The 27,627-nt window shown below is 37.8% G+C and overlaps 1 protein-coding gene and 1 non-coding gene across 9 annotated transcripts in view; both read left to right on the forward strand.

The window, feature by feature from the left end:
* LSM14A (LSM14A mRNA processing body assembly factor) overlaps positions 1–27,627 on the forward strand; it is a 69,734-nt gene that overhangs the window by 32,546 nt on the left and 9,561 nt on the right. Inside the window, exons 4-11 of one of the 8 annotated variants that reach the window (XM_049703013.1) lie at positions 5,553–5,675; positions 10,742–10,921; positions 11,203–11,268; positions 14,621–14,803; positions 14,911–15,082; positions 16,180–16,411; positions 18,490–18,566; positions 19,814–20,743. In XM_049703013.1, the coding sequence (XP_049558970.1) occupies positions 5,553–5,675; positions 10,742–10,921; positions 11,203–11,268; positions 14,621–14,803; positions 14,911–15,082; positions 16,180–16,411; positions 18,490–18,566; positions 19,814–19,862 (1,082 nt within the window). In that variant the 3' untranslated portion in view covers positions 19,863–20,743. The other 7 variants (XM_033413912.2, XM_049703015.1, XM_049703014.1 and 4 more) reach the window with 7 other exon arrangements.
* LOC117198261 (U6 spliceosomal RNA) lies at positions 12,946–13,052 on the forward strand. The gene has a single exon (XR_004479350.1). It is a non-coding gene; the product is annotated as a U6 spliceosomal RNA (small nuclear RNA).

Raw genomic sequence — 27,627 nt, forward strand, 5'->3', positions numbered from 1 at the left:
TGCAGGGGATACGGGTTCGATCCCTGGTCGGGGACCTAAGATCTCACATGCCGCAGGACAACTAAGCCCACACACTGCAACTACTGAGCACACGGGCCACAGCAAGAGAGCCCGCATGCCACAACTACAGAGCCCACATGCTCTGGAGCCCACACGCTGCAACAAGGAGCCCACGCTGCAGCAGAGGATCCCACATGCTGCAACGAAGATCCCATGTGTTGCACCTGAGACCTGACACAGCCAAAAATAAAATTAATAAATAAAGTTAGCATAAACCAGGAGGGTGTTTCATGCATTAAGGATGACAAAGGATTGTTAAAGATCTGCTTAGGGGCAATTCCCTGGCAGTCCATTGGTCAGGACTCCCTGCCTCCACTGCAGAGGGCACAGGTTTGATCCCTGGTCAGGGAACTAATCCCTCATGCCACGTGGTATAGCCTAAATAAATAAATAAATATATCTACTTTGGTAATGTATAAAGGAATTAAACATTCCAGTTAAAAAGCAGAGCTCATCAAACTGAATTTTTTTTAAAAAGACCCTGCTATGTGATGTTTATAAGAGATGAATTAAAAGACAGAAAGTTAAAGAACAGAAAAAGGCATGACATACCATACAAACACTGATAACAAGAAAACTGTGTTAGGAAAATTAACATCAGACAAAGCAGCTTAAAGATCAGGAGTACTGCCAAAGATAAAGAAGGATTCTTCATAACAGTACATCAGGAAGCTGTAACAATCCTAGATGTGTATGTAACTTTTATAAAATAGTACACCAACACCAACAATTGCAGAAAGTAGATTCTTTTAAGTAAATATTGATCAATCAATGGGATAGATCAAATCCTGGTCCATAAAATGAGTTACATTAAATTCAGAAGGATTGAAATCATACGTGGTATCTTCTCAAACCACAAAGAAATTAAATTTGGAATTAATAAAGATAACTTGAAAAATATACAAATAGTATATTTCTGTTTGCTCAATACAGAAATTGAGCAAACTTACAAAAATCACTAATGAATTAAAGAAGAAATCATAGGACAAATAAGATATTTTTAAATATAATGATCATAAAGTACAACATATCAAAATTTGTGAGTGGAGCTTAAGCATTGCTTAGGGGAAATTTCATACCTTTAAATACATATATAAGAAAACAAGATTTTTTTTTTTTTTTTTTTTTTTTTTTTTTTTGCGGTACGCAGGCCTCTCACTGTTGTGGCCTCTCCCGTTGCGGAGCACAGGCTCCGGACGCACAGGCTCAGCGGCCGTGGTTCACGGGCCCAGCCGCTCTGCAGCATGTGGGATCTTCCCGGACCGGGGCACAAACCCATGTCCCCTGCATCGGCAGGTGGACTCTCAACCACTGTACCACCAGGGAAGCCCCCAAAACAAGAATATTTTAAAATCAGTGCTCCAAGCTGCCAGCTTATTAAGAAGCTAAAAAAAAGGAAAGAAAATTAGCCCAAAATACTAGAAGGAAGAAAAAATTTAAAGCAGAAATCAAGGAAATAGAAACAAGTCAAAAATATATATATAATATCATCAAAGCCAGGAGCTGGTTCTTGGAAAAATTTCATAAAATTAATGAGCCCCTAGCAAGACTAAACAAGGAAAAAAAGAAGACTCAAATACTGATATCAAGAATGAAAGTGTAGGGCTTCCCTGGTGGCGCAGTGGTTGAGAATCTGCCTGCCAACGTAGGGGACACGGGTTTGAGCCCTGGTCTGGGAAGATCCCACATGCCGCGGAGCAACTAGGCCCGTGAGCCACAGCTGCTGAGCCTGCACGTTTGGAGCCTGTGCTCCGCAACAAGAGAAGCCCACACACCGTGATGAAAAGTGGCCCCCGCTCGCTGCAACTAGAGAAAGCCCTGGCACGGAAACGAAGACCCAATACAGCCAAAAATAAATTAATTAATTTAAAAAAATCAAAAAAAAAATGAAAGTGTAGGCATCACTATAGATCCTAAAAGGATAATATGAAGATATTGTGAACAACTTTATGTCAACAGATTTGACATCTCAGATGAAATAGACAAGTTCCTTGAAAATACAACTTTCCTAAACCAACACAGGAGGAAGTACAGTCTCAGTATCACCCTGTTAAAGAAGTTGAAACTAATTTAAAATCTTCTGTAAAGAAAATTCTAGACTATTTGCTTTACTGATAAATTCTACCATTTAGGGAAGAAATAATTTTACCAATCTTACACAAACTCTTTGAGAGAATAAAAGAAGAACACTTCCTAACCAGATAACAAAGGGAAGCTGAGATACCAAAACCTAAATGGTATCTAAATGAAATCAATACAAGAAAATAAAATTACAGCTAATTTCCCTGAACATATATGTAAAAATCCTTAACATAGTATTAGCAGTGGAAGCCAGCAGTTCATAAAAAGGATATTACATAATGACATCTCAGGAATGCAAAGATGTTTTAACATTTGAAAATCATTAGTAATTTACCACATTAACAGAATAAAGGCGAAAAACTGCAATCCCAAGAGATACAGAACAGGCATTTGGTAAAATTCAATACCCATTTATCAACAACTAAGGAATAGGAGGGAGTTTCCTAATCTGAACAGTGAAATGAAAAGCTTACACACATAATGGTGGGATAATGAATGCTTTTCCCTTGAGGTAAGGAATAAAGCAAAAGAATTGTCTTATTTCATGTAGTGTTGTTCTAGAGGTCCTAGTCAGTCCAGTGAGGCAAGAAAATAAATAAATAAATAAAAGATTTAGAGATTGGAAAGGCAGAGCTAAAAATGTCATTATTTGAAGGTGACATGATTGTGTATGTAGAAAATGCAAAGGAATATTCAAGCTACTGGAATGAATAAGTGAATTTAGCATGGTAAGGGAATACATGGTAAATATACAAAAATCAACTGTATTTTTGTATTCAGACCAGACAGTTTGGCAAACTATGGCCTGTGGACCAAATCCCACCAGCCTCCTGTTTTACTGGAATACAGCCATACCCATTTATTTACATGTGGTCTGTGGCTGCTTCTACACTACAAGGGCAGAGTTGTATAGTTATAACAGAGAGCATATGGCCTGAAAAGCCTAGAATATTTTATTTACCATCTGGCTACTTATAGATAAAGTTTGCAGATCTAGAACAAATTATTGGTAAATGAAATAAAAAGTGCAACACAGCTTACAATAGCACCAATAACATCAGATACCCAGGAATGAATGTAACAAAAGATAGTATTTGAAAATCTCTATGTGGTTCTCAGTGGAGGGGAGTTCATTTTACCCCCCTCCCTCAGGGGACATTTGGTAATGCCTGGAGACATTTTTGTTTGTCACAACTGGGTGATACTACTAGCATCTAATGGGTAGAGGCCAGGGATGCTACTTAACATCCTACAATGCATGGGACAACCCCTCTCAACAAAAAATTATCTGGCCCAACACGTCAGTAGTGCTGAAGTTGAGAAAACTCTGCTCTACAATAAAAATCACAGAACACTGCTGAGAGAATTTAGAGATCTAAATAAATGGAGAGTTAATCCATGCTTATGGGTTAGAATATTCAATATTATTTTTATGATGACACTTTCCCCAGAATTGGTTTACAGGTTGAACACAATCCTGATCAAAATCCCATCACACTTTAAAAATAGAAATTGACATGCTGATTCTAATATTTGTATGGAAATACAAAATCTATAATAGCCAAACTACTCTTGAAGAAAGAGGAAGTTTGAGGTATACACCCAATTTCAAGATTCAGAACAGGGAATTATTGATATAAGAATACACAGATATACCAGGGTAAAGAATAGAGAGTACAGAAATAGACCTACTTAAATGCTGATTTAAGACAAAGATGCCAGTGCAGTTCAATGGAGAAGGGGAAATCTTTATTGTTTTGTTTTGTTTTTTTTGTGAATGATTATAAATTTCACTTTCATTTTCCTGTGGATAGAAGGGGAAATCTTTTTAACAAATGATCTTGCAGCAGCTAGATATCTATTTGGAAAAAATTAACAATGACCCCTGCCTCACACTCTACATGAAAAATAATTTGAGATAAATCAATAGCAGCAATGGCACAAGGGAGGTGGGTGTAGTATGACTGGGAAGTCAGAAAAGAGACGGAGGATATAGAAGAGTTTGCTCATGGGGTTGGGTGGCGGTGGGGAGGCAGGCGCAAGCAGTGGGAGATTGAGTCAGAGCAGGATGGAGGTTGAATACGCATCATCAGAGTGGTTTATGTCTTGGTCGTTACCCAGAAATACTAGGGATAATGGGATAGATTCAGCATCCCACAGAATTATTGAGAGCAGTAGTTTCAACATTTCTGGGGATGTTGTGGGAGGTTATATTAGGCCTCTCCTTAGCTGGCTGGGACTGCAGCCTGAATGGATTACACCTCTAAAGGAGTCCCATTCATTCTTATTGTCTGAGGTACTTTGCTGAGTTCTGATGCCCCGTTTTAAGAGAGATATGAACAACTAGAATTTATTAAATTAGGAGAAGTCAAAAGAGGCAAGGCTTAAAGAGCATGTGAAGATGAGAATTGTTGAAGGAACTAGAGTTGCTTAGCTTGGAAATTAGAAGATGTGAGGAACATGATCATAATCTTCAAGTAATTTAAAAGCAGGTAGTTAAACTTCTGTTGTGGAACAAAGAGGTGTAAATGAGTAATGAGAAAAGAGGTAGGCAGATAAGGGGGAGGACCTTATAAACTAAGGTAAATAGTTTGAACTTTTTTCTTGAGGGCAGTGGAAAGCCATCAGAGAGTCCTAAGCACTGTAGTGATGTGATTATTTTTGTTTCATAAAAGATTATTCTCAGTACCACTTTCATACTGGATTTAGAGGTGGGGGAAGAGGGGCTATTGAAACAGTTCCTGCTAGAGAAAACCTATGTATATTAAATATTAAGAAGAGAGCACAGCATATGGAAAGTGATTGATCCATAAATTCTGAAGAAATGTAGAAAAGAAGATTGACATAACCTAGTATAGCAAAGGTCCTTTCCTCATATTTTGTTCCTCATATTACCAGAACTTTTTGTGGTTGCTTTAGGCAGAATGCAGCCCCACAATACTTTACTGAGGGGAGGCATTAAAAAGGACTGGAGTCCATTGTCCACTGCCTTGGAAATGCTGGAAAAGCTCTTCATAGACCTGTCTCCTGATTTGGCTATTTGTGCAGATACTTGGTGTTAAGATAATTGAACCGTAATGTTGGTATTGAATGTACCATTTCTGCTACTTCTCTATCTGATGAACATCCTTGCTGTCCCACCTGTATAACTGTCCAGGAGAGTATTGCATATGTTAAAAAAATTGTTTGCATTCAAAGATGCTGGAGTATATATGGGCTTGCTTTTTATATATTGTCAAAAATTTCTCAAATTATTTTTTGATTCAGTTTCACTAATTTCCAGTATTATTAATTTACACAGGTGCTACAGGGAGGGACAATTATCATTAAAATGCTGTGTTACTTTATATAATTGAAAGGTTTAAAATTTTTAAAAAAAATTTTTGTCATTCAAAAAAATTTTCTTAAAGCTGGAAGCTCCTTGACATCCTTTGGAACAGAAGCATCAAACAGCGGTACCCTGTCCCAAAGTAGTGCAGTTGGTTCTGCCTTTACACAGGATACAAGATCTCTAAAAACACAGTTATCTCAAGGTAAGCTGTTTTTTCCTTCAAAATTTTCTATTCTAAATTTCTATAGATAGTAGTCTTTCTCTGAATGTAAGAGCTTTTGCAGCTTGTAACTCATATGTATAATTTCTACTTAGTTCTTTAAAAAAATTTTTAAATTGTTGTTCAATAAGTACATTATTGAATGACTTCCACTGTTCAGACTTTTTATAATTCTTAGATCATAAAACTGAAATGGTGAACATTGTCTAAGTTTGACCTTTTTTTTTTTACAAAGCAATTATATTACTTGTATATAATACTTAAATATTACTGGTCAATCTCAGACTCACCACTGAGGATGAACTATCCTTGATGAATTTGAAATAGTAGCTGAGGAAACAAACTATTCATTATGCTGTTGCATCTTTCCTAGCATCCTCATAGAATCTAGAGCAGTGGCTCTCAGTGTGGACCACTCACAATCAAATCATCTGATCTGGAATGCTTCTTAAAAATGTAGATCCTGAGAACTGCTACATCAGAATCCCTGGAGCTTGGAGATCTGCATTTTAATAAGCTTAAAGGATCCTGTTTCATTTCTTTTTAATTTTGTTTTTCCACCAACCAGTCTCATAACCTTCAGTGGTCCCAGGATTCTTTATCTGCTGCTAAAGTGGGTGAAACTGGCCCATTGCTTTATATGGATGTTTACTTTTAAATAAAACAATGTAAAGTCATTTCAGAAAGATGCTATTATGATCAGGACAGTATTTTTTAAAGCACTTGAGGGTAAAATCAAGCCAATGCTAAACATAATCCTGTGTATCTCACTTTAGATATTTTGAAATAGTTGTAGTTACTTTTATTCATATTGATTTAAAAAAAACTTAATTTTTAATTTTTTAACATTCTAAAGATTTTTTGTAGGTAAATTAGAAATACACTAAGCGCACTGTATAGCACGGGAAGCTATATTCAATATCCTGTGATAAACCATAATGGAAAAGAATATGAAAAAGAATGTATATATATATAAAATATATATGTGTATATATATATGTATAACTGAATCACTTTGCTGTACAGTAGAAATTAACACAACTTTGTAAATCAACTATACTTCAATAAACTTTTTAAAAAAGAAATACACTAAGCATAGGAAGAAAATAAAAATACCTATAATCTCACCACCCAGAAATAACAAATATTTACATCCAGACTTTCATCTAGGTTAACATAAGTGTATATTTGTGTGTGTATGTTATTGGTTTGTTAATTTTTTAAAGATTTCCTTCTTAGAGAAGATATTTAATCTTTTTACGCTTTAGTGTTCCATACTATAAAACAGGACTTTACTGATAAAACAACAGACTTATTGTAAGGGTTAAATTTTTTTTTAATGTATCAGTGTCCTTAACATAATGCCTGACACATAGAACGTGCTCAGTAGATGTTAGCTATCTTAATTAATAACCAACATTAACCTTAATATTGAAGCACCAGAAGGATTCTTATTAAAATCATAACTAAGGATTCCCTTTCTCATTGCTACTCAGCATTGTTCTGGAATTTTTAGCTATGTCAGGAATACATGAAAAAGAAATAAGAAGTATGAATATTAGAATAGCATTATTTGCCAATGCTGACTTCCTACTTGGAATTGAGAATTCACTGAAAAACTAGAACTAATATGAGACTTAAATTAGATAGAGGTAAAATGTAGAGAATAAGTATAAAAATCAGTAGATGTCCTAGGGCTTCCCCCCGTGGCTCAGTGGTTTAAGAATCCGCCTGCCAGTGCAGGGGACACGGGTTCGAGCCCTGGTCGAGGAAGATCCCACATTGCCGCAGAGCAGCTAAGCCCGTGAGCTACAACTACTGAGCCTGTGCTGTAGAGCCCGTGAGCCACAACTGCTCAGCCCGCATGCTACAACTATTGAAGCCCATGTGCCTAGAGCCCATGCTCAGCAGTAAGAGAAGCCACAACAATGAGAGGCCTGTGCACCACAGCAAAGAGTAGCCCCTGCTCACTGCAACTAGAGAAAGCCTTTGCACAGCAGGAAGACCCAATGCAGCCAAAAATTAAATAAATTTAAAAAAAAAATAGATGTCCTAAAACCTAACCCACTAATTATTAATGGGGATAAAAGAAGATGTTCACAATGATGAGAAATAGAAATTATATATAAAATACATAATAAGAAATATGGCCAGTCTCTATGATGAAAGATAAAAGTATAATAGAGGGACATAAAAGAAGTTACATGTAATCAAAGAAAGATATCTTATTCCTAGATAAAAAGATTTAGTATTAGGAAGACTTTATTTCTCATAATAATTAAATTTACTGTACTTTCAATAAATCTACATGGAATAGTAAGAGAACCTAATAAAACAGATACACAGACTATCTTAAAAATAAGCATGCAAGTATACCTAGATATGTTTTAAAAATAAAAGTAATGAGGGCTTCCCTGGTGGCGCAGTGGTTGAGAGTCCGCCTGCCAATGCAGGGGACACGGGTTCATGCCCCGGTCCGGGAAGATCCCACATGCCGTGGAGCGGCTAGGCCTGTGAGCCATGGCCACTGAGCCTGCACGTCTGGAGCCTGTGCTCCGCAACTGGAGAGGCCACAACAGTGAGAGGCCCGCGTACCGCAAAAAAAAAAAAAAAAAAGTAATGAGATAGGGCTTACCTCCTTAATAAAGTATACATAAAATAAAGCAGTACAGGAATAAATTTAGAGATGAATAGAGCAAAAGTCAGAAATAGATCCAAGTATAAATAAGTAATTAGTATATGATAAAGATATTATTTTTAAATTAGTAGAGAAAGACTACTAAATGATCCATCCAATAAATGATGTTGTGAACAGACAACTGCCTGATCACTTGGAAAAGTAACTCTAGAATCCTTCCCTCATACTTAAGGCTAAAATAAGTTTTGAATAGATTAAAATGTTTTTTAAAATTTTAATTACATATTTATTAGAAGAAAGAGGTATGTTTAAAACAATGGGAGAGGCGGCCTGGGAATCTGCATTTTGATATCACCAGCTAAAATTTTTGAAGTTTATAAAATTTTAACACCTAGAATTTTCTTGTAACTGTAAGAATAAGAATGTGAAGATAACTCGAGGGGGTGTGTTTATTATAAAAGAGCTTTTGAGTTTATTCCTAATATGTCCAGTATCACCTGTATTTCCCTGTTTATAACAAAATTGCCATCATGATGTAGTACCAGACTTTAATTACAAAGGTTTTCAAAATACAGGGACTTACCTGTGGCTAAGGCTCTGTGCTCCCAATTCAGAGGGCCCAGGTTTGATCCCTGGTCAGGGAACTAGATCCCACATATTGCAACTAAAAGATCCCGCATACCATAACTAAGACCCAGTGCGGCCAAATAAATAAATATTAAAAAAAAAAAAAACAGCAGTGAGTTATTACTTACTGTGATTGCCCTATCACTTGCAGTTCTGTAATATTGTGAGTCACAGGATCTTAAAGAAAAGCCTTAATGAAGTAAAGTTTTGTAAGTTTATAAGATCATTTAATGTACTATGATAAAATTACCTAAACAATAGGCTTTTCCAAAAACTTAACACTTGTTTGACAAATAAATCTGTTTATAAGGTGATAAGTGATTACAAAATGTTTTCTCTTAGACCAAAACTTGTATAAACCAGTATGATTTCCCATTATAATCAGTGGGAAAATTACAGTGTTTCTATTAATGGCAGAGTAAACTTTGTCATTAATGCTGGAAATGGTGACACACATTTGTAATTGCATACTTTAGTTAACCATATATTTGGGGAGTATTACTACTAAACAGTCCCTGAAGCACCTGGTGCACAACCACCAATGTGCTGTCAGTACTCACCAGTTCCCCAGTTTGGAGCCTGTGCAGGTAGCACAGGTGGGTAGTAACATTTGCAGCATATTTGGGAATATATTTTTTTTACATAAAATGAGGACAATTTTTTAAAGCAAAACCTATTTTGGTACAATATCATGGGATGTGAGAGCATCTTGAGTGGAGATTTATGGCAAACATTAGAGACAAAAAGCATGATGGGAGCACCCAGTGTTACATTCTTCTGTTCATACTGTGACCAGGCTCTGACCTCATGGAAGAAAAAATGGAATTTGTAAGTACAAAACCCATATTAAGCAAAAATTTGCCAAGTGATCATTCAAACAGCAGAGGGTGAGTATGGCTACTGTGTAATTATCTGAAGGGTTTATTTGTTGCTGGCCTTTTAGTATTGATGTTTAATTGCCCAAGACTCTAAGGAATCGAAGAACTTCACCTGACTTTCTAGTTCTTTACTTCCTTTATAATAGAAATTTAATGCAGATAATACTTATAGATATAAGGGTATCACTTTAGACATATCTTCAGAAAGTACTAAAAAAGTTAGGACTTCCCTGGTGGCACAGTGGTTAAGAACCCGCCTGCCAAAGCAGGAGAAACGGGTTCAATCCCTGGTCTGAGAAGATCCCACATGCCGCGGAGCAACTAAGCCCATGCGCCACAACTACAGAGCCTGCGCTCTAGAGCCCGGAGCCACAACTACTGAAGCCCGCGCGCCTAGAGCCTGTGCTCTGCAGCAAGAGAAGCCACTGCAATGAGAAGACCGTGCACCACAAGGAAGAGTAGCCCCCGCTGTCCGCAACTAGAGAAAGCCCACACACAGCAAGGAAGACCCAGCGCAGCCAAAAATAAATTTTAAAAGAAGTTAAAGCCTCTAGAAATAATGGCTAAAGTCTCAGTGTAATCTGGTGGTTGTGGTTATTGGGGAAAGCCTACATCTGACCTGCCTAAATTATCTTTGATAATATTCCTGGGGGATTTTGTACCAGAGTTTTTTTGTTTGTTTGTTTTGGGGTTTATTTTATTTTATTTTATTTTTTTTACTGATCAAGTGACCAGCCCACTAAAGATAAACAGTTTTAAACTCTGGTCTAATGAGTAGATGGATTCAGATTGTGCTGAGGATTTGAATTGGTAGAAGTAAAACTCTAGACCTATTTTTAGGATCTAGGTTATTTTGAAACCCCCAGAGGATAGGGATAGTTTCTTATCTTTTGGTTACGTTTCAGGTCGTTCAAGCCCTCAGTTAGACCCTTTGAGAAAAAGCCCAACCATGGAACAAGCAGTGCAGACAGCCTCGGCCCACTTACCTGCTCCAGCACCTGTTGGGAGAAGGAGCCCTGTATCATCAACCAGGCCTTTACCATCAACCAGCCAAAAAGCAATAGAGAATCAAGAGCACAGGCGAGGTAGAACTTTAGCTATTTACTATTTTTTAATTGACTGGTCAACATCTTCCATTCATCTTACTTTCATTAAAAACATTTACTCTATGTAAATGATCCTAGAAAGTTTAAACTGAACTTGATAGAATGTTCAGTCTTTCAAATTTGACTCAAAGTAGTGATGGTGGTGGGGATATATAGATTTTTGGTTTTGTTCTGGGTTTGTTTGTTTTTCCATTTCTAACTTTCCAGAAGTTTTTGATTATGTGTCCTAAGTTAACTGTCACTTTCTGTGTGTTCTATAGCTGAAGTACACAAGGTTTCAAGACCAGAAAATGAGCAACTCAGAAATGATAGCAAGAGACAAATCGGTAAGTTGTTACTTGGATCTGAAAGCCTTATCCTATGCTTTTCAATAGAGGGAACATTTGAAATGTATGATGCATAATTACTATAAAGAAAGAATAGCAAGGGTTGGTGACTATAAAGGAGTAGCACAGGGGAGTTTCATTGTGGTAACAGACAGTTCTTTATCTTATGGTGGGGGTACTGTGGATCTGTATACGTAGCAAAATGTCATAGAACTGTACATAAAGACATACGAAAAAATGAGAACATCCAAAACTGTTGAAATCTGAATATGAGATCTATAGTATAGTTAATTATATTGTGCCAGTGTCCTGGTTTTTCCCGGTTTTTGATAATGTACAATAGATAATCAAGATGTAACTGTTGGAGGGGAAGCTGGGTGATAGGCACATAGGACCACTTTACTTTTATTTCAATTTTTTTTAACCTAATTATTTCAAAAGATTTTTTTTTTTTTAATCACGTGTCTGGAATAAACCCTACTTGATGGTAGGCAGTTGTCTATTGATATATTCTTGAATGTTATCTGCAAGTAGGACTTGTATATTTATATTTACATTGTTTTATGGCTTTCTCTTTTGTACTGTCTTGTATTTTTTTATGTTTTTGTGTCAGTTTCATGTTAGCATTATAAAATTGTTTTCTATGCTTTTAAGAATGGAATTGGGAGTTCCCTGGTGGCCTAATGGTTAGGACTCAGTGCTTTCACTGCCATGGCCTGGGTTCAATCCCTGATCAGGGAACTAAAATCCTGCAAGCCGCGTGGCATGGCCAAAAGAAAAAAAAGAATGGAATTATCGGGAACTATATTCAATATCCTGTAATATACCGTAATGGAAAAGAATATGAAAAAGAATATATATAACTGACTCACTTTGCTGTACAACAGAAGTTAACACAGCATTGTAAATCAACTATGCTTCAATAAAATAAATGTTTTAAAAAAGAATTGAATTATCTGTACCTTTAAAATTGAGAAGTTTTCTCATTAAAATTAAGCTCTGGGCTCCTTTTTTTTTGAAGTAATTATTCAAGGACTTTAACTTTCTTTCATTATTATTGATTTAATATGATTGTATACTTTCTTTATCTGTTTTGTAATCTATGCCATTTACCCCAAATGCATCCATTTTATTCTTTTCAAATTTATTAGCAGAGAATAAATTACAATTATAAACTCTTCCAAATTAAAAAATAAAAGCAGTGTGTGATCTCTTTAATTACATAATAATTGGAAGATGCTCTTTCACTTAATTTTAGAAAGCTAGATACAATTTTAAATGTATAAACACTTTATTTCTTCTGTACATTTTTATATGTTTATGTTTTTATTTGTTGTTGTTTTTTGATGTGGACCATTTTTATTTTAAGTCTTTATTGAATTTGTTACAATATTGCTTCCGAGTTATGTCTTGGTTTTTTTGGCTATGAGGCATGTGGGATCTTAGCTCCCCAACCAGGGATTGAACCCGATCCCCCTGCACTGGAAGGCAAAGTCTTAACCACTGGACTGCCAGGGAAGTCCCTATATGTATTTTATTTGTGCTGTGTGCCATAGAATTACAGAGGTTTTGGTTTGGTGTACTATGTTTCACTTTTTTTAATTTGGAAAAAGAACCCCTCTCTTCTCAAGATAAAATAATTGCCATGCTTCCATCATTCAAAAATCGTGTAAAGTAGTGCACGCTTTGGCAGCACATATACTAAAGTTGGAACAATACGGAGAAGGTTAGCATGGCTCCTGCACAAGGATAACATGCAAATTCGTGAAGCACTGCATATTTTAATATAAAAAGAATATGTGTATATATGTGTGTGTGTGTGTCTATCTGAATCACTTTGCTGTATACCAGAAACTAATACAACATTGTAAATCAACTATACTTCAATTTAAAAAATAAAATATAAATCATGTAAAGCAATAAATAAAATATCTCTCACTGCCCTTCAAAATTTAAGACAGAAATACTGTGCTGTAATTTCTGGCTTTTGGCCAAGACATTTTCAGTAGTAGAGCTGAATATTTAAACATCCTGCTTGTCTAGATTTAAGTGTCTGGATATACTGCTGTGGGTTTTTGAGGTTTGTTTTCTCAAACTTAGACAATTTGCCAAATTTTAGTGAACAGTGAGCTCCAACCTGTCTATTACTCTGTAGTCACTTCTGATCTTTATCAGTATGTGTTAAACATTTCACATAATTATAATCATTGAATTCATAGTGCTTTGTGCTCTATATTTTTCTGTTAACCGACATCAAATACTATTCCATGTTTCTCTTTAATTTTTTTCTTCTTAACTGTTCCTCTTGTGTTGGATATTTGGGTTCTCAAGTTTTCACTATAATTTATGCTACTTTGGTATTGCTTTATCATACCTCATAAATCTTGTTATTGTATTAAATTGTAGAGAAAAATAGATACAGGAAGACTTGAAAAATATGGAGCCATTTAGAGGGAGACAGTAAAGGTGAAGCAGGAAGTGGTTGGAGTGGTTGAGACCATGTACGTCTTTTCTTTTTTAAAAAAAATATAAATTTATTTATTTATTTTTGGCTGCGTTGGGTCTTCATTGCTGCACGCGGGCTTTCTCTAGTTGCAGTGAGCGGGGGCTGCTCTTCATTGCTGTTCACGGGTTTCTTATTGCAGTGGCTTCTCTTGTTGTGGAGCACGGGCTCGAGGCGCGTGGGCTTCAGTAGTTGTGGCACACGGGCTCAGTAGTTGTGGCTCGTTGGCTCTAGAGCACAGGCTCAGTAGTTGTGGCTCACAGGCTTGGTTCTCCGCGGCATGTGGGATCTTCCCGGACCAGGGATAGAACCCGTGTCCCCTGCATTGACAGGCAGATTCTTAACCACTGCGCCACCAGTTAAGTCCGAGACCATGTACTTCTTGTCTTTTGTGTTATCTTGCAATTTGTGCTGCTAAATGTTCATCTGTTTTTCTCACTATAAATCTTGATTTCTATGATCCTTTCCATAAAAGTCTTCCTGAATTTTGAGAACCCAATATATATTTGACATTTTGTAGGTATTAGGGATATAAGAAAAACAAAGTAATTTAGTACAGAAGTCTCCCAAATTGTTTGGCTGTATATTGTATCAGTAGCATGTATGAGTGTAAACCCCATAGATATAAATTTCATGTGTGCCATTTATAAATTTCATGTTTATAAATTTTATATGTGCTCTTCTCAGTCTATTATGTATTAAATGTTTGTGAAACTTCATCTTTTTTATATTAAAAAATACAAATATCGTCATGTGTATAGAGACTTGTAAGCATTTCTCTTGTTGACCATAAAGACCACAATAATAGCTTCTGCTCTAAACCAGCTTGTTCTTTCTTTATTAATATAGTTCCAGGTGCTCCTTCAGCTCCACGGAGAGGGCGTGGGGGTCATCGAGGTGGCAGGGGAAGATTTGGTATTCGACGAGATGGTCCAATGAAATTTGAGAAAGACTTTGACTTTGAAAGTGCAAATGCACAATTTAACAAGGAGGAAATCGACAGAGAGTTTCATAATAAACTTAAATTGAAAGGTGAGTTTTTATTTTTCTATTCAAAAAATACTCTTATTTGACTTGTGAATTATGGATGTTTAGTACAAGTCTTGACTTTTATGGTATGTGCTTTTGTTTTTCATTAGAAGATAAACTTGAGAAACAGGAGAAGCCTGTAAATGGTGAAGATAAAGGAGACTCAGGAGTTGACACCCAAAACAGTGAAGGAAATGCAGATGAAGAAGATCCACTTGGACCTAACTGCTATTATGACAAAACTAAATCTTTCTTTGATAATATTTCTTGTGATGATAACAGGTACAGTCTTTTAAGCTGCTCTTATGCTCTTAGGAGGTTGAAGTGTGAAATGAATTCTTATAAATTCACAAAGTTTAATGAATACTTAAAAATATCTAGGGACTGCCCTGGCAGTCCAGTGGTTAAAAATCCGCACTTCCAATGCACGGGTTCAATCCCTGGGGGGGGGGGCCACGGGTTTAATCCCTGGTCGGGGAACCAAGATCCTGTATGCTGCATTGTGTTGCCAAAAAAAAAAATCTAATGACTACAATTGTTTAATGATTTATTTTGCTAAAAGAAAATAATTTATACTAAAATTTTAAATGATATTACTCTTTGAGAAAAATAATCATATACTTTTGTTTGGGGATGCATTCACATTTGAAAATTAGTAAATAAAAATAGAGGCATTCATCTAACACCTAAACACCTTTTACTTTACCCCTCTGCAGTGTAGTTCAGATGAAGTTTGCTGATACAGTAAAGCTCTGCTATATTGCAGTAAATGTGGACCCAGAAAACTGGTTAATTAAAGGATCCAACATAACAAACTAAGAGTTCCAGGGTTTCTGCTGCCTGATCCTAATTGTCCTCCTGGCTGCAGTTTGGTGCCACCTGGTGGCAGTTTTCTACTTCACTTTAAACGTGGATGGGGATGATTCTGAATCCTCTGATTATCTGGGCTGTGGGCCAGCAGCAGCAATTCAGACGCTTCAGGCGTCAGGTTCAGAGGTTGGGCCAGGAGTATACTAGGAACTCAGGGATCTATCCTCCATCTCTTCACATCCTGAGACAGGGTTTCCTTTCCTGGCTTTGCCCTTTCTTCCTTTGGGGCTGATTGGAGGGTAGAGTCAATTGCCAATCCCATTTATTGGGGCTGTTGTCAGTTTCTTTGTATTATCAACTGCATTTGCAAGAAGCTTAATACCAGTCATATTTTCACATGAATTATAGGAACATATTGCCATGGACAGCTTGTGATGACTTAGATAAGGTGCTTATTTTTATTTGATTCTTAGGAATTACTTAGCCTTAATTTGGGAATCAGTGCTGCATAGTTTTGCTGGAAAATGTTTAAAACTTGATACACTAAAGATTATTTGTTCTCATAATAGAGAACGGAGACCAACCTGGGCTGAAGAAAGAAGATTAAATGCAGAAACATTTGGAATCCCACTTCGTCCAAACCGTGGCCGTGGAGGGTACAGAGGCAGGGGAGGTCTTGGTTTCCGTGGTGGCCGAGGACGTGGTAGCGGCCGAGGTGGTAACTTTGCCACTCCTCGAGGATTTCGTGGTGGATTCAGAGGAGGTCGTGGGGGCAGGGAGTTTGCAGATTTCGAATATAGGGTAAGTATTATTATGTGCTTTGGGGTTGGCTTGCAGTTGTATGAAATTCAAAATGTTTTAAACTCTTATCTATTAGAAGTGAATATTTTTAGGGCATTTGTATAACTTCCATTTGACTTTTCAGTGGAGGATGTACCTGATTAGGATATTTATATAATTTTAAGGAGCAGTAACTTCTTGGTTAATGAATCTAATTCTTTTTTAACTATTTTCTTTTCAGTTGGAGGAAGTAGAGAGAGAAATGTGATATTCTTTTTTATCTTTCTGTTATAAAACCATGGTTTCAGATTTAATGGACTGGTAAAATTTCTTCCAAAAACCTGTTAAGAGACTGACTTAGGATTAATTTCTTTTCCTTAAAAAAATTTTGTTGTTGTTGGAGGCACAGGGGATGACTAAAAGATATTATACGGTACAGAAAAGAGCCATATTGTATCACCTTTATTTCATATTACAAAGTATGCTTCAATACCAAGAGAATCTAGGAAGAACATATTTAAAGGGGTCTTTAAGTCAGTGTTACTATCCTAGTCATCGATTTTAGGGATAGTGGAGAGGAAAGTATATAATCAAAGAAACAATCAAAATCCTATCATAAAGAAGTCTACTAGGAATTACATAGGGCAGCTAGAGACAAAAAGACCGGGACTTCCCTGGTGGCGCAGTGGTTAAGAATCCGCCTGCCAGCGCAGGGGACATGGGTTCGAGCCCTGGTCTGGGAAGATCCCACATGCTGCGGAGCAACTAAGCCCGTGTGCCACAACTACTGAGCCTGCATACCACAACTACTGAAGCCCGCACACCCTAGAGCCCTGCTCTGCAGCAAGAGAAGCCACCGCAGTGAGAAACCCATGCACTGCAATAAAGAGTAGACCCCGCTCGCTGCAACTAGAGAAAGCCTGCGCACAGCAACAAAGACCCAAAGCAGCCAAAAATAAATTTAAAAAAAAAATTAAAAAAAAAAAAAGAAAAGGAAAAGAAACAAAAAGATCTACTAGCAGGAATTTCATTATTCAGTATTTAAAACTGGTCATTGTTGAGATCCCTCTTGAAGGGTCATTGTTAGTGGCTTTTGGATCTGTTCTGTTAATTATGATGCCTTTAATATTGTGTCATCACAGCCAAGGCTGCTGAAAATTAGCCTCAAGTCGTTAGCTCAGGATACCCAGCCACAGTAGATGCAGCCTGATGTAGCTTCAGCACTTCTAACTTGCAAAATGGCCATTCCAGCTAGGGGACTGTGTCTTAGGAACTACAGAACTCCTCTTCCTTGCCACTGTTACTCCTCTTGAGGTTGCCAGTGACCTTTGTTTATAGAATTCAGTAGCCTTTTCACAAATATTTGCCCTTAACTACTCTGCAATATTTGACACTGATAACTGCCTACCCAACGTGGAGTCTTTCTTCCTGCTTTTTGTTTTTTTAACACTTTTGATATTTTTCTCTTTATAAAAATAACGTATGTTCCTTAACACAGCCTATAAGGTGCTTCATGATCTGCCTGTTTCTCCAGATGAGAGGTCTAGTACTTGCTGTAGATCTTGTTGCCAGTGGGACTGCCCTTTTCTTCATTCATTCTGCTACACATATGTGGGTCTTCTTGCTCTTGTTTAGTGCCAAGCTTATCCCTATCTCACGACCTTTTTACCCATTCCTTCTGCCTGCAATGTTCAGTTTGCTCCATTGTGTTCATGTTTGCACTCTAGCATAGGCTCGAGCTTTCCCTCTCTCGTCTCCTGCAGCAATTTCCCCCTCCCCTTTCTGAGCTTGTCTATTCATAGCTTCTAATCAGTTTTTCAACTTGGACCTTGTATGCTTTCACTTACATTTTTCTATATTTACTTGCATTGTGTCCTGTGATCAACTTAAACTTAACCTTCCTCAGAATGTCCTCATCATCTTCTCACTTTCCCATCATCTCAGTTTGGTATTCTTTTGTCTCCCAGGCTGTGGAGGTATCCATGATCATGGGCCATTTCCACATCACCACGTTCATTCCTTTGAGGCGTTTCTGCCAACTACCATAATAACCCACTGATTGGTGTTTAGACCTTCAGTTTCTCTTTACCTCACTTCAGGCATATCAGCTACCTGTTGAAGAACGTGTGGCAACTCCTGTTGAAGACCACATTGAGTCAGCTTGGTTTGAGAAAAAGTACGTTTAAATTAGACCTTGATCCTGATGAGAATTTTAGTAATTTTTGCTAGTATGACCTCAGTTGAGTTGTTAAACCTTTCTGGCCCTCAGTTTTGCACAGTTTTATTTCAGACACACCATTAAAGTCTCAGAGTTGGAAAGCATCTGAGAGTTGTGACCTCCTGGCCAAACCAAAAACCTCTTCTGTTGGTATCCTTTATGAGGGCTGGGAACTTATTACACTTTCTAAGAGCATCCATCCCACCCCAGGGGTGCTCTAATTATTAGGATTTCACAGACACACACATAATTTGAAAAAATCTTTTTCCCTCTACCTTCTAAACTTATTAGTTTAACTCTATCCTTGTCTATACACAGAATATATACTCTTCTTCGTAATGATTTTTCATATATTTGAAAAAATTAGCTGTCATGTTGTGTAAGACTGGATCATTAATTCTCTTTATCTGAGCAGTCATCAGTAAACCTTTGAGTAACCACTGTGTGCATAGAATATGCACTTATTAATGCAAACCTTCGTTTTGAGGCCGTGTCTCACTGTTCAGCCATTTTGAGCCTTTAGTTAAAACTCCTATCATATATATTGTAGAATTAGAATGCATTGCAGAGGTTGTCTGCATGAGTCTTTATCCGCACTAATGTATCCCTGACAGATAGTTCAACCTCTGCTTGGGTGTTTCAAGGAGTGATAGATTCACTAGACGTCAGGCTGATGGCTAGAAGGTTCTAATGTGACGTTGCACTGCCTGCTCGTTTTACTCTGTAAGGGTCCCACTGGATATATCCAGCCCCATTTATTATTACCCTTTAACCTGTCCGATTCAAGCAGTTGACTCATGGTCATCTCTTATACACACTGCTTGATTCCAACTCTGACTTCATTCATTGACCAAATATGTTGAATTCTTCGCATGTGCCAAGCTCTATGCTGGACATTGGTGGTAACAAAACACATGCAGTCCCAGCCTTCTTGATGTTTATGGTCCAGTGGGAAGACAGACCCAGCTGAAAGACAGGGGCTTCCTTTCAGTCTTGCCTAAGGTTTGCTCTATCCTTAGAAACTTCTCTTCCTTCCTCCACTGATTTCTTCCTTTTCTGACCTCCTGTGGTATCTGCTTTCATCACCACACATTTTACGTATACTTATATTCCCTATTTCATGTGTTTTGTTTTGTTCTGCATCGCCAACTAGATGGGAGCCTCTTGGCATTAGTGAATATGTATTTTACTTTTCTTTCCACCAGAACACCTATCTCAGCATGGAGCCGTAGTGGGCTTGAAGTAAGTACTTAGCATGTTGATTGGGAATAAGTTACTTCAGTGAGGCTGAAGGTCCATCAGTGTGGCTAGCCATTGCTTGTCCATTCCAAAGTTGAATGATCCTTCTGTCTGCCACTAGATCCCGGACCTTCTCAGCAGCCTGTTCCTTCTAAATCATAGCATCTGGCACCTTTAAAGGTGGAAGTAGTGATTGACCATTATTGCATAAAGGAAATTTACCTTCTAAGATTATACTTGTTTCTGAAGCATCTAATACTTCTCAGAGATGAAGTACAGTGGCATTTGCAGCAGCCTTCATGTAATGGGTTAGCTTTGTTCTTTATGCTCCACTGACATGAACATTATGAGCAGATCTGGTTGTTTAATGAAAACATGGGTGATAGGATCATATATTTTTTTTTAGAACTCCTTAGAAATATCAGTCAAACTAGAACTTCTCTCCCACCCTACTGCAATAGATAGTTAGGAAACCAAGGACCCAGAGGAGTTAACTCTCTTGATCTAGGTATAAGCTTAGCCAAAATTTACTCTTCGGCTTCTGAGTTTTCCTTAGGATAATGTTAGAAACATAAACTTGTGGTGAGTTTGGTCCTATGGTGCTTTTTCTTTTCTTTCTTTTTTGGGGGCTGGGAGATCAGGCTGGGACTAATGAGAGAGTGGCCCACTCCTATTTTATACGCTGCTGCTAAGGAGGTTAAGCTGCCATGGTGGGTGAGACAGGTTGCCTTTCATTTGAGTCTGTGTTTCTTCAGAGAGGGTCCAGAGACAACAAGGTATCTGAAATGACTCAGCATGGTACTCTCTCCCTTTCCCCTTTTATTTTCTCCTTTCCTTCCTGCTACTTCTCTGTTTCCTTCTCCCCTTTCCCTCCCTCTTTCCCTTTCTATCTCGCTTTCTTTTTTTACCTTTCAGAAAATCACAGCTTTTGAACCCTAAAAGGTCTGGATTGATCATACAGCTTTCTGAAAGGTAAAAAAAAACACAGGGCATGTGAAGGTTGGCATTGGTGGGGGACAGACATCAGGATCATCTTCAGCTTATTTCTTTCTGTATCAACTTACACCATGCCGTTTGTATTCTAATTTAATAACGTACAAATGGTTTGGTGTTGTATACACAGATAAAATTAAGTTTTTAACATAGGCAGTGTGTATTTCTAACAGTCAGGGTGAGAATCAGCAGTAAAAATCAGGTAGCAACTAGTAGCAGCTAGTTGGTAGCAACTAGTCCTGAGGAAAAGAGAAGCCCTTGGCTCTGTGTACAGGCATTTGGTTTAGGATTAATCTCACTGGAAAGCTAGAGGCTTCTTGAGATTTTTATTGCTTTCTCCCTGGTTGCTTTTAAAAACATTTCCCAGGCAGCGCTCTGATTTTCAGAACTTATTTCAGATTTAAAAGTTGTCCTTTTAAAATGAATTTCCAAATCATTGCTTTCTCCTGACATGAAACTGTGGAGAAGAGAAATGTTATTTTACCACCGGGATATTTTATTGCATAGTAAAGATATCAAAGACTCGGGAATTTTATTATCTTCTTCCAAAAAATGTTGTCAGTTGTATTTGATGAGTTTGACTACTATGATGAAGGCTTAATTTTTTTTTAAATTATTAGGACAGCACCAAAGGTAGTAGGGTGTGCCTATATCTTAGCAGGGGGCCTTCTTGCTAGGACAAGCCCACAGCACCACTGCTTTAACCTCTACTAACTGGAAAATACACTTAACAAATAATGAGCTACTGCTGGGTATGTAAGTTATAAAAAGTGTTTCCTGGAAATCAGTGAAATGAGTTTATACATGAAAGTAAGAGGAGGATATATTTAAAGGTTATGAAAAATATACTTAAAATAAAGCAAATTTAAAAGAAATACTTATTAATAAACCCCAATAGTTTGAAACATGAGCTAATTTTTTTTTTCCTTTTTAGAAAGACAACAAAGTTGCTGCATAGTCTGCAAACAAGTCTTTGAAAATAGATGGATTTTTAGCTCTTCGTGGTCCTGAGAATTGGTTTCAGTCTTTGAGAAGAATGAAAAAGTGAATTTGCTGTATATTTGTCACCAGCACTGGGTTTTTTTTGTTTGTTTGTTTGTTTTTCTGCTTAATTTCAAAGATACAATACAGTTAATTTTGGGGGTGGGAGGGAAGGCTCATCTTAATAAATGAGCATTAAATATATTTGGAATAGCAGAAGGTTAAGTAATTTCTTATGTATAGTTAAACTAAAGCAGTACTCCAGTGGAACTTATAAGTATTTTTTCATCACTGAAAGGATTTTTCTTATCACTAAATTGTATTTGGCAATTATTGTGAGTTGCCTGCAGATAGGGCCGTGTTACTGTATTGAGCCACAGAAGGAAGGGTCTGTGTGTGTATGTGTCTGTGTGTCTGTCTATATCTTTCTTTTTCTTTCTTTCTTTCTTTTTTTGGAAATCCTGTAATAACCCTTCTGAGGTAGCTTATTTCGTCAATTAATTAGGGTGCTGGATGGTAGAGAATTTTGTCAGTCAACTATGTACACACAGTAAATACTGTTTCTTAGGCAAAGGTAACTTTTTTATATAGTTGTAAAATTCCATTATATTCCATTGCCAAAGAAACATTAAGAACTTTGTATAGCTGTATAAAAAGCAACTAATTTTTTAAAGAATAAACATTTTAAAGTCAGCAAACATACTGTGTCCTTGCAGAAGTTGATGTGCTGAGGAGCAGAAGTATGGGTGGGTCTTTTTTTCATAGCTTTTCAGGCTTAAGATTGTTGATTTTGATTTTTTTTTTAAATGTTTGGAACGTAAATGAAGATTTGATACATTCTTTCATTATCTAAAAAGGGTAAATTACTTATGCTCATTGTAAGAACTTTATTTTGTAGCAAATGGCATATCACAGGATTTATCCACATAATAGATATTTTCAGTATACAAATGTAAATAATCATAGATAAGAATGTACTTAGCTGTATTTTCAAATAAGTAAACCCCCCCTTTTTTAAGACAATAAAACTAGGTGTCAATTAACCTGTTCTTCCTGATATGCCTGGAGTTTTGTTGTGATACCTTGACTCTTTCCATTATATTTCAAGATGATTCAGAGTGTTAGAAATTATTTTGGCAACCTATAAGATATCATAACACTGGTCCTTAGGCCTGTGACCCACAAATGACTCAGTATAGAGTTAATTGCTAAAATTATTAGTAAATCTTTTTGATATTTTAAGCTATAGTGGAAAAAAAATCTGGCCACTTCGTGTTTTTATGAAGGCCGTGGAATAAAGGGATCCAAAGATTAAATATTTTTATCTATTTTGATTTTTGTTAACTTTCTCCTTAAAATATTCAGTAGTGATAAAGATATGGAAAATTGCACTGTAGGAGAATTGGAGTATATAAAGGTGGTTGATAATTTTAATTTTATATCTTTTGTGTAGCTCTACAAGAAAATGTTTTGTAATTTGGTTTCATTATTAAGGTCCAGTACTTGGCAGCCATAGTTTAGATAATATTGTTTAATACTGTTTGCTCGCATGTTAACAACAAAATCTTTTGGAGGACCCATAAATCATGGCATTGAACACATTTCTGAGGCATTCTGAACATCAAAGCAAGTGCTATGGCAATACCTGTGTAGACTATTAGAGATGTCCTGGGCTGATTTGAAAAAAAAAAACAAAAAAAACCTGTAAATACCAGTTCTACACGCTCTGAAAGTATGAATTCATGCATTTTCCAAGCCCTCTGCGTCATTGACTAGGGCATTTGGTACCCCAGTAATAACCGGCAGCGTGACATACCTGCAGTGCACCTTACAATATTAAAAAGGTTTTTAATTCTAAGACAGAATAAAACTGTTCAATAAAAAATGTTCGTCAAAGTTCTTTCTCCTTAAACACTAATATTTTCTTACAGTAGAAAGAAGTATAGTGAAGGGCATCTTTAACATGTAACAATGGAATTATGGTCATGTTTATATTCCCTAAAATAGCTAAATTAATTTGTTTTCCTAGGATTTATACAGTGTTGTGTTTAAAGCTGGAAGCCCTTTCTCCCCCTCCTAGAGTACAGACAGCTCCTGAGTTACAATCCATGACATGAGGAGACTAAGCCAACCAGGCACAGGCCAAGCTGGAAACCTTAGGCTAGAATGCACCCTCTGTGGGCAAGCACATGCAGAAGGCAAAAAAGGGAAGGGCTGATTCCGCTGAAACTTGTCTTTGGATAGACCATTTCTCCTTCCAAAAGCACGACTTAATGTGAGGGGTAGGGAGAGTGGTCAGGAATGTTAATTCAGCTCAATGGATCTTAATCAGGGGTGAACTGCCATCCAGGGAGCATTTAGGAATGAGAAAGCAGGTGTTTTGGTTATCACAATGACTCGGGGACCACCACTGGCATTTAAGAGTAAGGGCCAGGATGGTAAATGTTCTGTGCTATGCTAGACAGCGCCATAATTGATTATGTAGCCCAAGTGCAGCAGTGACCCTTCCACTTTGAGAAATACTGACTAAAGTCCCTCTACATGGAAAGACAATGAGTGGGGAATTAATTTTTCCCCAAAAATTTTTAATAAAACTTTACTAAAGAATCTTTACATGGTATATGAAAGGAAAAGGACCTTACTTGCAGGAGTACTGTCAACATTTTGGAAACTCATTTATCATCACATAGGAATTACCATTTCATCCTGTTCTCTGTCAGTAGTTCATAAATCTCATACCAGAAGCACCTGAGGAGCATTTTTTAAAGTACAAATTCCCATGCCCCACACTTGGAGAGTCTGATTCTGAAGTTCTGCAGTGAAACCTGGGAATCTGCCTAAGTCCCACAGGTAGTTCTGATCAGCCAGGTTTAGAAAGCCAATTTTAAAACATCACAGCTGACTCATCTAATCTAGCCCCCCTCCTTGTAAGGGTCTTGGTGATGTTTCCATGTAGAACTATTTTATCATTTCTCTGTCCTCCCAAATTCAGTATATCTAAGTGTGACTCCAGCATGAAGAGTGGGAAAGAACTAAATGGAGCAGGGGTACATTTCTGCAGGATAGAATCTAAGAGGAAACAGGAAGATTGAGACTTGCTTCCTCTAGGGTTTGGCTGCTTTGAGTACCGAGGCTCCGTTCCTAGCATGTAGGAAATGAGTGTGTGTTGTTTCTGTGTCTCAGTTTTACATAGTTTTTGTCCCTGTCTCCATGGGTTGTCAGTCTGAAAGAAAAGCTGCTCTTTCTGCACAGCCCTGTGGTAATAGCTCACATCTGATCGTGTCTGGATTCATTGTTACAGGATCCCCCTGCCCTATTAGTTCAGAGACTAAAAGCTGGTTTAAGTAGTGACAGTGGGGAGAGTGTCACAGAATAAAGTAATGAAGGCGAGTGAGCTCTTAGAGGAGCTCAGATGTCAACCAGTTTGCTTAGTTTACCTCCTTTGACTGTGATTTTAAAAGATGACAAGTATGAGTACAATCGGAATCAAACTTGAGGAAGTAAAGTAGCACCGTTAATCTCTGAATCTGGGTGTGCTTAATGGGGATTTGCTCAGAGCAGGCTGCCTTCGCTTCTCCCAGTATAGAGACACTGGGACAACTTCTTGGCATAGGAGCTAGTCAGGTGAGGGAAGTAAGGGAGAGTGTAGCTTTGAGCAGCAGAGACCTGGAGGCCAGCAGCAGTCTGTCGGCCAGCTAGTGTGTACACTGGGAAGCTGAAGATGCAGGTCCCAGGCCCTGTTGTGGGGGTCAAACCAACCTCCTGAGGAGGAGTGACGCAGACGTTTTTATCCTGTTTTTCAAAGCCATGGTTAGTAAAAGCGAGCTTGTGGCTTTTGAGACAGTTTGAAGTCTGGCTCCAGGAGCACATGATGAGACTATGAATCTAATGTGGTTTGTTCTCAGTGATGGTGCCAAGCTGTGCCCGTTATATGGGTGTTCTTTAAATTCCAGTTTGGTTCGTATTTTAACAGACTTGGCTGACTGATAAAAGTGTTTTCACGTTTAGCTCACAAACATATCAAAATCAACCTGAATCTGATTCTAGTTCATAATGAATGTTGATTTTTAGGGAAATGCTTTAAAATGCACTGGTGTCTGTATTGTGGTTTATAAAGAAACAAAGCAGCTCTGTGAGGCCAAAGCATATTTCAGTTTAATAATAAGGCTTTCATAGAGTGACTCATAGTTCAGGTGCACAGAAACAACTGAGAGCGGCCAGCAAGGAGCTCATGGCCCAGAAAGTCTTGCCTTTGCCTCTAAACTTGAAGAGCAGCCTGGGAGTGGAAGAGCAGAGAGCCAAGAATGCCAGTTTGAGGAAGTGTGAGAAGCCTGGGCCAAGGCGAGATTGTAATGAATTCCAGTGAATGGTTTACAGTCATCCCAGCACAGAGAACAGGAACGTGTTTACTAGATGTCTGGAGTGTGCTTCTGTTATCCTGGTACTCACTTAATCCTTATAATCCTCGGGTGCTGGCCTCACACAGGATTGTTGATGAGAATGCAAATCCCAACATTGCAGTTCAGGATTTTGCTTGTGCTGAAATTGTTTTGTAAATTTCTTTTAATGGGTTAGTTGGGTGACAGTTATCCCTTACTCCATTCCCCAGTGTTTAATAGCATTTCTTTTGTCCCAGAATGGGTTTTGGAGCTTTGCAGATTTCAGTTTACAGAGGAATGAGGTATAGTTTCATTTTTGTATAAGTAATACACTGTAAAAAGGATATGGGCAGTATGGAAGATGGTTTTTAAAAATAGATAAAAGAAGAAAGAAAATCTACCATCCTACCATTCAGGGCTAACCATTGGTAACACTATTTGGCTATATATTCAACCTGGCATTGTTCTGTACCGGCATGTGCTTTTCAGCAAAAATAGATTCGTAGTATACGTACTATTGTGAAGCTTGCTTTTCTCACTTCGTGTATTGAGTAGCACTGTTTTGTTTTAAAGTATGATTATGCACACAGAAAAGCACACATATCATGATTACTTATGTAAACAGTACCCAGAAGCCCCCTTAAAACTCCCTTCCAGGGGCTTCCCTGGTGGCGCAGTGGTTGAGAGTCCGCCTGCCGATGCAGGGGACACAGGTTCGTGCCCCGGTCCGGGAGGATCCCACATGCCGCGGAGCGGCTGGGCCCGTGAGCCATGGCCGCCGAGCCTGCGTGTCCAGAGCCTGTGCTCCGCAACAGGAGAGGCCACAACAGTGAGACGCCCGCGTACCGCAAAAAAAAAACAACTCCCTTCCAGCAGCCCCCACCCCCTCAAGGGTAACCACTATCCTGACTTCTAACAGCTTAGATTGCTTTTGCTTGTGTTTGTTCTTTACATAAATGGAATTAAACAGCATATATGCTTTTGTGCTTAGCTTCCTTGCTCAACATTGTGTTTGTGAGATTCATCCATATTGTTGCATTTGGCTGCAGACCGTTCGTTTTCGTTGCAGTATAGTATTCCATTGTGTTAACAGACCATGATTTATCCATTCTGCTGTTGATACCGCATTTGCATCATTTCTAGCTTTTGGCTGTTAAAAAAATGCTGGCACAGTTTTTTCCTCCACAAGAGAAGCTGAAGTTAGAGTGGGTAAGAGGAACGCGGACTTTGAATATTGTGAAAGATAGTAGTGCCCAGCTATGGAGCTGTTCCACACTAGTGTGCTGCTGCAAGGAATTTGTAACTAAGAAAAAAGTACTAGCAAACCATGATGTGCTGTAGATGTAGACATAGGTATGTATATTAGAGCAGATGCAGGGTTAATCCTCCTCTGTGGGCCTAGCCTTTTCCCGAAGGACGCTGCTCCA

This window comes from Orcinus orca, chromosome 20 (assembly GCF_937001465.1).
Source record: "Orcinus orca chromosome 20, mOrcOrc1.1, whole genome shotgun sequence".
Taxonomy (NCBI): domain Eukaryota; kingdom Metazoa; phylum Chordata; class Mammalia; order Artiodactyla; family Delphinidae; genus Orcinus; species Orcinus orca.